The following is a 10,640-nucleotide window of genomic DNA, read 5'->3' on the forward strand; positions in this document are numbered from 1 at the left end:
CGCCCCCATAACACCGAGTTTCGCTTTGACTCCGGTCCCCCTGTTCCAGGCACTCTCCCCCTGTGAGCGATCCCGTCACAGTCTGGGGCTCGGTTTCTGCACTGACTCCCCACATGGCACCAGGCTGAACTCGTCCCTGGAGTTCAGGCCCCACGACCATGACGTTGCACTAGGACGAGTCGGGCCCAAAGGGACTGCAGCAAGGGGCACGTGGCAGTGGAGAACCCAGCCCATGCCATGTTTGTTTCCCCCTGTATGTTGGGTCAATGCTGAGTCCAGCATCAAACGCTGTATCTTTGCCACACTGTGCTGCCCTCCTGAGGGGCAGCCCAGCTGGGAACCTCCTGCCAAGCCCAGTAGGTTGAGCAAATCTCTGTTGTGCTGCTGGACCCTGGTGTGACCTGCTTGGCTACCGTCCCCCTTACGTTCATGCAGCGCTTACCCACCATTCTCCCTGCTGGAACAAACCCCTCTGCGTATCATCCCGGCTTCCTCTGGTGCCCACAGTGTAACAGGGGATTTGACAGAGCCATGGCCCCTGTGGGAAAAGACAACGCCCCAGCCCCTCTGCATTCCAGAGTCTTTGGCCCTTCAGGGTTAAAATCTCAGAAACTCTGAAGTATTTGGGAGGGGAGTTGGGAGGGAAAAGAGAAGCGCTATAAAAAGAATGCTTAAAAACACAAGTTACAGGGGAAAAAAAAAAAACCAGAGGAGCAAAGTGCAGCTGCAGTTCGGGTTCCAGTTCCCAGGTGATGTCAGGCTTGGAGCCCATCCAGCCTCAGCCCCTCAGAGACGGTCTTTGTGGGTTCAGCACTGAGTGTTTTTCCTTCCTGAGACTCGGGGACACCTTCCTGTCTCAGAGAAAGCAGCCATGAGCCATTCCAAGGGTGTCCAAGATCGGGGAGAGGGCAAGGGAGAGTGAGGGCGAGATAGGCAGGCAGAGAGAGTGGCATCTCCCGGCAGCACCGAGCTGGGATGAGAAGGACACGCCCGGGGTTTGGGAGGAAGAGACTATTATGGGCCTGCACAGAAAGCATGCTCGGCCAGATCCCCTTTCCACGGCAAGGTTTGCGTGGGCCTGGTTTAACCCCTTCCCTGCTGGACGCCCCTGCACCAGCGGCATGTTGCGGTCTTGCGCTTGCCATGTTAGCAGCACTGGGAGGGGCGTGTGCCCAGTTCGGGCTCCCAGCCGTGGCGCGCACCAGGAGCCATGCACTAGCAGCCATGCACTAGACCCACACTCCCAGCGCTGGAGCCAGCGAGCAGCAAAGCAGCAACACCCCTAGCCCAGGGCGTGTAGCAGCGAATCCAGCAGCACAGCTGGGATGCGAACTCCCAGGCTGCAGCCAGTAGCTGTGACTCCTCTAGGAAGCTGCGATACCAGCTCTGGGCTTGGCCCTGAGCTGCAGACCTCAGTCCTTCCAAGGAAAACGAGATCTTCCTTTAACTGTCTAGCTATGGCTGGTTAGAGAACACAAGCCCCCCGCCTCCCTGGCCCCCCAATAAACCCAAGGCCGGGGATTCTGTGTCCCAGAAATGTTTAGAGAATCTCACGGCTGTTTATTGGGGTCTGGTACAGATTAGATACGCTGAGAACAAGCATCTCCCCACCCACCCTGTCCCTGGCGGGGACTTGCTCTCACAGCTGTGCTGGGCTGTCACTACATAAATCAAATCCTGGGGGAAGGGAGCTGGGAGGGAGACGTCTCTAGAGAGCAGGCAGCCAGGAGGGTGCTGCATCTGGACCAGTCCAAGCTCCCCACTTTCTCTGGCTCTAGGAGATGGAGGCAGGGAGGAGGGGGATGCTGCTATTTCGCCTGCTCTCCCTGGCATTGCACCTTAGGTGGGCTTCGAGGTGGCAAAGGTGCAGCTGCATTTACAGAGGTTATCGGGGAGGGAAAATGCATGAGCCAGAGTGAGTGAAACATCAACATGGCAGGACTATGTGTATGAACTGGGGGGTCTCCGCAACCCTCCGCCCCTTGGGGTGTGTACAGGGAGGAAATGCCTTCCTCATCCCAGTGGTGAAAGAAAGGGATCTGTCCATTCTAAGGTGAATGGGGCTCAGTGCCTGGGGCCTTCCTCACACTGCTTTGCCTGTGGACCCTTGAGGAACCACTGTCTCCTGGCATCCCCTTAGCTCCAGCTCTCGTCGATCATCCCCAGTGACTCTGAGCCAGCTGACCAGCTCCTGCATCTGTCCAACCGGAGAGACCTTGCATCTCTCTTGCTGGGGACTGAGCTGGGCTGGAGGATCCCAGAGGTCAGAGCTGTCCCTGGTGTGGGAACCCTTGAAGTGTCTGTTCTATAAAAGGGAATCCTGTGTGCTTGGGAAGTGACTCCCAGGCTGCCCTACTCCACAGCTGTGTCCGACTGCAAATGAGTCATGAACTCACTGGACTCAGTGAGCTACCCCTGTATCTTCGTACCTTTCCCATGATCCTCCTTCCTCCCACACTCCAGCAGTGCTGAGCCGGGGCCATCAGCTACTAACTGAAGCCCATGTGACATGGTGATTCATGGCAGCACATGGAATGACTTCTGTAGTACCAGGGTTTCTGCATTACCACAGCCAGCCGCGGTTCTCAGCAGACACACACTGCTGACCAGACCAGTTTGGGCCAGTAAGGCACCAGATCAAGACCTCCAGAGCAGAAGCAAAAGGCCCCTGGGGAAAGCACAGCCAGTCTGCTGTCAGCCCCGTCAACGGAGAGACTCCCAGCCCTCTACCTCCGACTGGAGCTGTGTGTCCTAAGCATAACTTAGGGGGAAACAATGAAAAAAGAGCCACCAAATGATCAAAAAAATAACTTTATTTTCAAACCTGCTGAATATGAAAAAAAAAAATAGTGACCATGGAGACCTGCAATAATCTTAACTCTCATAAAGCTCTGTATCGAAACTAACCATTGAACAATATTTTACACTCTCGCCCTTGCCCGCTCCTCTGTCCTGCAGCCACTGGGCCAACATCCCCTTCCAGGGGTCAGTGAGCCCTGCTGCCCCGGGCTCCTGCTGGCCGCGAGGGACAGGCACAGTGGATGGCAGAGGAGCGGTCACACTCTCTCTTCCCTTATTTGCATCTAGAGCATTGTCCTGCCTTTCAGTCCAAGTCGGTGCAGCCCCAGCCCCCTGTGTCTCCGTGTAGTCCTTTGAGTGTGGGCTCATTTCACATAGGCTTTCCTTTCCTTGAGCTCCAGGGGTCCCGTGCTCCTTCCCCCACCCTGGTCTTGAATATCAAGCTCATGTGCTCTGGGGTTCGGCCACCTGGCCTGGCTCCTCAGGCAGATGCTCCCGCAGCTCAGGCTCATCTCCGCGGCACCCGCATTGGGTTCACCCCTCGTGCCTTCAGGCAGTTGCCTGCAAGCTCCCTCCGGTTGCCCTGCAAGAAAGGAAGGGGAAAGCTGGAGACACAATGCCCACACCGCATTCCTGTGCCCCCAGACAGCTGGACTGTGCCCTGAGCCACTGTTTTAGCAGGAGGCAGAGAAAAGCCCAGAGATGGTTGCATCTTGGGGTGGGGGTTAGAAACACTCAGCGGAACAGGAAAATCCTCCCACAGAGTTTGTTGTGGGCTGCGGTAGCTGGTGTTGCTGCCTTGTTAACTCTTCATAGGAGCACAATGGACCAGAGTAGGAAGTCCTCACTCATTTCTATATGACTTTGCTGCGGACTTCGCCTGACGAAAACCCTACTAATGCGCTTAGGGGATGGCACGGTCATGGTGGGATCCACCCCTTTCTCGGAGCTCCTTCCACTCATCTAGGCTCTTGCAACAGACAGAGCTGTGCAGCCATGGCCTCACAGATTGTTTTGGAGGAGGCAAGATACACCACACTCCATCTGGGATGGCTGTGCGACCGTCCCACGTGACTCTGCTAACAAGACCTGTGCTAGTGTCACTCAGGGATAGGCCTCCTTTGGGGCTATTCCACCACTTGGAATAGGTTATGCCTCTCCATAGTTCATCTGGGGCAGTCCTGGAGAGCCCAGACTAGAGGTGTGCGTCCCCACCTCCCTGTAACGGGAGGGGGGTGTTTGCAAAGGAAGGGTGTGGTGGAAAGTCCATGCCCCAAGCACTAGAGCCCTGAGGGTGACGGGCTGAACTTGGCCATGTCGTCTTGTCGTGTTTCCAAGCTCCAGAGGGAGGTCTGACTGCAATATGGTGCTGTGACTTTCGTAGTACTCTGCCTTGTGATTGGATGACAGAAGAGCAGGTGGCAGAATGGCCAAATAGCCAGGGCAGGGAAGACTGGGAAGATAGATTTGCAAGTTCTGTAACTGAGATGAAGGGGTGGGTCTGAGAGACAGGGAAAGGCTAGGAGACCGAGCTGGGCTGGAGCGGGCATGCTGACGTCTCGCTTGTTCTAGGTATGGCCAGGAGGACGGGATCCAGTGTGATGTTCTGCAGATGCCCAGGGATTAGCTATCAAGGTCAACGTGACATCTAAACTCTAGAGGTGGAACCTTACGAAGCACAGTTGTCTCTCAAAACTCCCTGGCTACTGACTGTCTCCTGATGAGTCCCTACATTGGAAAGTGAGGAAATTCCCGGTCTCCTTCCTGGGGACTCACTGGCTGGGAATTTAGCTCTTAAATCTTTTTGGAGTTACGTTTATTCCCTCGTCTTTTGAAGTGAAGCCCCTTGGGGAAAACCAACCTGGGACTGACCCACGGGTACGGGGATCGGGGAGGTTTATCCTGACTAGTACGTGCCAGAGCAGGCTGCAGGAGAGAGAGCCACTCACCAGGAAAACAGCCCCTTGAGAGCCTCTCCTCACAAGGGTGCCCAGAGCACGTCACAAGCCACCATGCAGCCTAGGGCGGCAGGAGGGGACACTTTGGCTAAGGAACAAATTTCTGCTCTTCTTGAAAGTGCAATGGGATCTTCCCATCTGACTGTGCCCTGGCCCTTGGCCCCCAGGGAGCCACTACAACCCCCCATGGCGTCCCCACGGCCCATTTAGAGAGGCCTGGAATCTCTGGGGACAATGACCCCGGAGCAGCTCCTGCCCTCCCAGAGGAGCTCTTTGCACTAACCAGAATGCGGTGTCCTACTCTGCCACCCCTAGCGGGTACAGTCCCAGCCCAGACCCTCTCATCTGGGGCTTGCAGATACTTTGTGTTCCTTAGCCTGTCTCAGGAGCGTGAGAATGGGGGGCAGGGCCTGCGACAGGCAGAAGTCCCAGCAGGTACCACAAGTAGATGCCAATGTCCAGGAAAGTAACCCCCGGGACTGAACTTCCACCCACAACGCCATGCAGAGAGGGACCTGGGTTGGCTCTAGGCAGGGGCCTTGCCCTCAAAGGAATCCTAATTACCATGGTAACACATGACTTACCCTGGGGTCCCCGTGTGCTGTGGGAATCGGCTAGGAACACTCCACGGAGATGTGACAACAGGTTCTGCCTTCCCCTGTGCAGGGCATTTGGTGCCCATTACACTGAGGCTGATCCCCTCTGCCAGGCTCAAGCTGGCGCTGACGGTGTTGTACCAACTCCTCCCACCCCAGTCACTCCCCAGCCCCAGGCTTAACCTGTGCACCTCAGCTGGGCCCTGCAGCTCTCCCGGCTCATCCAGCCCTGCCCCAATCCTGATCTGTAGCCGCCCTCCTTTTGGGCCAGGGCCCCTCAAAGCTCTGGTGATGCAGCCTCCCGGTGCTCCCGCAGCCTCTCAGCCACCCTCGCGTGTCAGGGGGACTTTGCCATGAAGAGAGCGGGCTCGGTGGAGGCCAGAAGAGTCATTTTCACTGGTTACCTGAGCCAGGATTTGAGTCCAGGTCTCTGGGGCAAAGGGTCAGCACACGAAGCCTCTGTACTCCTGAGCCCATACAACCCCAGGTCACTGCTGGTCTCTGTTTGGATCTACAGTACATTCAATAACCCCCCACACTCCAGAGTCCGCTGACGGCACCCCCAACAAAGACCTGGCCCTGACCAGCATGGCTAGCGAGAGGTAGCAGTGAAGTCCTGTGGCTAGGGCATATGGGAATCCCACAGCCTGGGCTCTAGTCCCAGCTTTCCCAGTGACCTGCTGAACAAGTCCCTTCCTCTGCATCTTTGCTGTGGGAAAGAAACCCCAACTGCTGCAGATGCTTGTTTCCCATTTAGAGACAGTGCCCTTGTTCCCACAGGCTGGTGCTTAGGCCTTGCTGCGACTCTCCGTGCCAGAGCTCATGGATCAGCTCTTAGAGCACTAAAATCTCCTTCCTCAGGGCTCGAAGCAGCGGGAGGAAGTGCAGATAGGGAGGAAGCTTCCTGACGGGGGAGGTCTATCTGGCTATAGACGTGGTGGAAGCTCCATTGCTTGGGACGTTTAAAGCTAGGCTTGCCCCAGCGCTAGTAAATGTTCTGTGGGGAACAATCCTGCCTTGGGAGGGAGAGATGGTCCTAAAGGTGGCTTCCATCGATAGCTGAATAGTTATCTCCGGCCTGCCCCCTCCCTGCCAGCTGCGCAAGGGGGTGAGAGGGCTTTTTGGTTATCGTCTCGGGCCTCAGAGGTTATGGGCAAGCTTCCAAAAGGATTGAGGCCTGGTCTCCCTTTTTCTCATGCCTGAGTCCTGGGCCACTGAGAGCAGCTGAGGAGCAGAGCACCGACAAGGGTGCCGGGCCTGGGTCTGCCATTCAGGTACAGGCCCAAGTGTTGGGGGTGCACAGTGCACGGGCAGGTGGGAAGTGGCCTCTCCTCAGCATCTGTTGTGTTTTTTAAACCCATCAGCTCAAATACTTCAATAGCCAGAGAGATGGACAAGGAGATGGGGGAAGAGACAGGAGGTGGGAAATAAAGGGAGAGAAACTGGAGACAAATCTCAGGGAGGATTGTGGGTGTGAGAGTGCCTGGTCAGTGTGTAGGTCAGGAGAAGCCTGCTGCAGCCCGTGGAGTCACACCGGGGTAAAGCTGGGATAAGCAGGAGGAGGCTCCAGCCCCATGTGTCCAGTTTGATGTACAGAAGGGCTGTCTGACCGGGAGACTACGTGTAGGGACGGGGCAGTGTGTGAGCGCTGGGATCAGCGTGTGCATGCCGGGCAGAGTGCAGATGGTTATCGAGTGCATCCAGAGAGCTTGCCCAGATGAGCGTTGCATTTAGGCACTCTGGACTCCCAGTCCCAGCCAGCACCGGCTCGAACCACACGGCAGCCTTCCCAGGAGACAGTCTACAGAGGGTGGAGACAATGAAGCGGCTACTCTCCTAGCTCGGTGTTTCTCTCCTCTCCTTCTGCACCATTCAGGACAGAGCTGCAGCAGGGGCCAGATCTTGAGGGCCTGACTGCAGTGACCTCCCTCTGATTTCTGGGAGCTGGGACTGAGTGGAAACTACGGGTTAGGCCCAAGATTTCTGTCTCTTTCCAGTTTATCTCGTCCTGCTCTTTATTCCCCACATTATGCCACCATCCTGTTTGTGACCTCACAGCTGGTTGCCGTGCCGAAGGTTATGATGTCACAGGCAGAAGATTATGATTAGGGCCCTACCATGAAAAATGCATCACAGACTGTGAAATCTGGTCTTCCCCCGTGAAATCTAGTCTTTTGTGTGCTTTTACCCTATACTCTACAGATTTCACAGGGGGGACACCAGCGTTTCTCAAATTGGGGGTCCTGAGCCAAAAGGGAGTTGGATCACGGTGGGGGTCACAAGGTTATTTTAGGGGGGTTGCAGTATTGCCACCTTTACTTCTGTGCTGCCTTCAGAGCTGGGCGGCCGGAGAGGGGCGGGTGCTGACTGCGGGCCCAGCTCTGCAGGCAGCAGCGCAGAAGTCAGGGTGGCAATGCCATACTGTGCCATCCTTCCTTCTGAGCTGCTGCTGGCGGTGGCTCTGCCTTCAGAGCCGGGATCCCGGCCCGCAGCCACCGCTCTCCGGCTGCCCAGCTCTGAAGGCAGAGCCACCGCCAGCCGCAGCGCAGAAATACTGCAGCCCCCCCTACAATAACCTTGTGACCCCCGCACAAGTCCTTTTTGGGTCAGGACCCCGACAATTACAACACCGTGAAATTTCATATTTAAATAGCTGAAATCATGAGATTTATGATTTTTAAAATCCCAGGACCATGAAATTGACCAAAACGGACCGTGAATTTGGTAGGGTCCTCATTATGATATTAGTGGAGGAAGGCTGGGCCCTAGGGTAAAGCCCGAATGTACGTAGCCAGGAACAAACATTTGGGAAGTATCCAGATCTGCCTTTCCAAAGGTGTTAGCTCCCTCGAGCTAAATGGCAATGGGGTAACTCCTGCTGAAAGAGAACTTAGAATGTGAGATGCAGTGAAATTAGAGCCCTGCAAGCATCACCCCCACAGCTTGGGGCGAGGGGGCAGCTGGGAATCAAGCTGCATCCAGACACAATATTGGCATCTCTATTTTATTCCTGCAAAGGGCTGGTCTGATCCCAGGGCCCAGACACCCTCAGGCTCTGAAGGGGGTTCAATATAATGCATCCACAGTTTGGTCTCAGGCCTGGCTCTACCTTAAATCTAAACCAAACACATGGAAACTAGAACAAGTTACGTGATAGCGGCACAGAAGGTGTCTGCAGGAGGCCTCACCCAGCAGGGGCCTGTGCTACTTTAGAGTCTCTCTGCTCGGCTTCTCTGTCCAGGGGCAGGAGTTCGGTGTTTCCATGAAGAGTGAGACAGCCAAGGAGTCAAGGCAAAGCTCCTGAGACGCCCCCTAATACAACCACCGGAGCAGGTGTGCTGTGCAAGGTTGCAGCTTGTAGAAAAGACAGGTGGAAGACAGAGCGAGAACACTTCCAATTAAGAGCCCTAAATTCTTTTGACTATGCATTTAAACTAGCGTTAATGGGCCAGCTAGTGCATGTTACGTATATGCTCAGTATACAGGAGCTATTTAGTATGTTGGATCTGCCTGCGGAGGCAGCCTGGTCTTGCAGCTCAGGAGTAGGTTCCAATCCTCAGTGACTCGCTGTCTGTGAGCTAGGATGAACCACTGCACCCCTCCATGCCTCAGTTTCCCCATTTGAAAAAGGGCACTAATGAGATTTGCTCACTTTTGAGACCTTCAGCTGAAAGGCACGACACAAGCACAGGTACCCAGGGCATTATTTCATTGGGCCAGATGTTGCTCTCACAGGTACCCCTGTGAATCTGGAGTGCCACGGATAACTCCAGCTGAGTTCCTCTGGATTTACCCCGAGCATAGAGTTTGACCTGGGGACTTGCACAGGAGTTGTGTGCGTGTAGCGAAGGCAGAATTTGGCCGAAAGCAGCTACCCCTCAGTGAAGGCCCGCACACCCCAACCCACACAAGCATCCTGCTCGGTCTGAACTACAGCCAGTCCTGATTGCAGACAGTCTGTGCCAGCTGTCACCTCTTCCCCTTCGCCCTTCATATCCTCCTGCCACTCGGCCATGCACTCTCCACAGAGTCCCCCTGACACCTCTGCTTACATTCATCCCAACACCTGAAACCCAGCACCCTCCCCTCCCACACGCACCCCAGCGACATCCCTCTGTACCTACGTAGGGCCTTTGCCAGTCCAAATGCAGAGCTCCCTTTCCAGCCTCCCTTCTCAAAGGGATCCTGTTTGCCGGTGGCTGGCCAAGCAGGGGCAGCACCGCTCAGCTGGGAGGATGGACTTACCCCTTTCCTCTGGTTGCTGAGGCAGAAGGTGCAGATGCTGCGGGGCTGTTTGTTGTCCAGCTCCCCCTTGGAGCCATAGATGGTGCTGAAGCAGGGCTGCCCGTCCTCGCAGCCCTCTCCGAGCAGCAGCATGTTGGCCAGGTGGGAGATGTAGCTAGAGGCCAGGCGGAGGGTCTCAATCTTGGACAGCTTCCTATCCATGGGCTCGGTGGGGATGAGGGTCCGCAGGGCGGTGAAGGCCGTGTTGACGCTCTGCGTCCGGTCCCTCTCCCGGGCGTTAGCTGCCTGCCTCTGCTTCACCATCACCACCTGGCCTGGCTTCCTGGCCACCTTCCTCCTGGTCTCCAGGTCCTCATAGCAGCCGTAGGACTGGTCTGAGGCGTCGCTCTCGCTCCGGTTCTCCTCGTCCTCAGAGAGCATGCTGAGGTCTGGGTACAGCATATGAGCTGCCACGGGTCTCAGCATGGTGAACGCCATGGTGGGGTTTGCCCCCAGACCCAGGGCCCCTCTGCTCTCTGGGAGCCTTCAGCAGCAAGACACCTCTGCGCTCCAGGCTGGAAGGGCTCTGAGAGGCAGCCTGGCTCCTCGCTGGAGCACCAGGGGCTCACTCCAGAGGCTCACCCTGGTGGTGTTCAAGGGCTCGCAATGCACGGACACAAGCAGGAAGCCCTCCCCACCCCCGCTGCAGGTCCTGACGTCTTCCCAGCTGTTGCTCCAGCTTCTCCCCTTTCCAGTCGGAGAGGGTGGTACAGTTTGCTCTAGTGGGATTCACAAGAATCTCTCTATATAAGTCCTGGGAGGGGCTAGGAACTAGGAGCAGATTCCTGGCCAGCCAATGGGGCTGCCTTGGACTTTTCCATCCAGCCAACAGGACTGTGGTGCTCTCCCAGCCCCCAGAATTTAAAGCCAGCAGACGCTGCTTGTGTTCTGTACTTTACAAGGATCAGGATGGGGGCCCTTTTACTGTGCGCAGACACCTTGCAAACAGAGCCCTGCGGGGGCGGCACACCGCAATGAATCTAAACAGGCTGCAGCTGGACAC

At 56.1% G+C, this 10,640-nt stretch overlaps 1 protein-coding gene across 1 annotated transcript; it reads right to left on the bottom strand.

Annotated features, from left to right (window-relative positions):
• Positions 1 to 2,830: 2,830 nt before the first annotated feature.
• On the bottom strand, positions 2,831 to 10,338 carry TCF15 (transcription factor 15). The gene is made up of 2 exons (XM_084645448.1): positions 9,599 to 10,338; positions 2,831 to 3,382 (listed from the first exon to the last, which is right to left on the bottom strand). Exons 1-2 carry the CDS (start codon positions 10,073 to 10,075, stop codon positions 3,308 to 3,310), a joined length of 552 nt encoding a protein of 183 aa, XP_084501574.1. The 5' UTR covers positions 10,076 to 10,338; the 3' UTR covers positions 2,831 to 3,307.
• Positions 10,339 to 10,640: the final 302 nt, after the last annotated feature.

Source organism: Lepidochelys olivacea (genome assembly GCF_965140295.1).
Source record: "Lepidochelys olivacea isolate rLepOli2 genome assembly, chromosome: 13".
Lineage (NCBI taxonomy): Eukaryota > Metazoa > Chordata > Testudines > Cheloniidae > Lepidochelys > Lepidochelys olivacea.

Coding starts and splice junctions, on each gene's coding strand:
- TCF15 (XM_084645448.1), bottom strand. CDS start 10,075: ATGGCGTTCACCATGCTGAGACCCGTGGCAGCTCATATGCTGTACCCA. Junction 3,383..9,598: donor TCAGCAACCAGAGGAAAGGG/GTAAGTCCATCC, acceptor CCTTTCTTGCAG/GGCAACCGGAGGGAGCTTGC.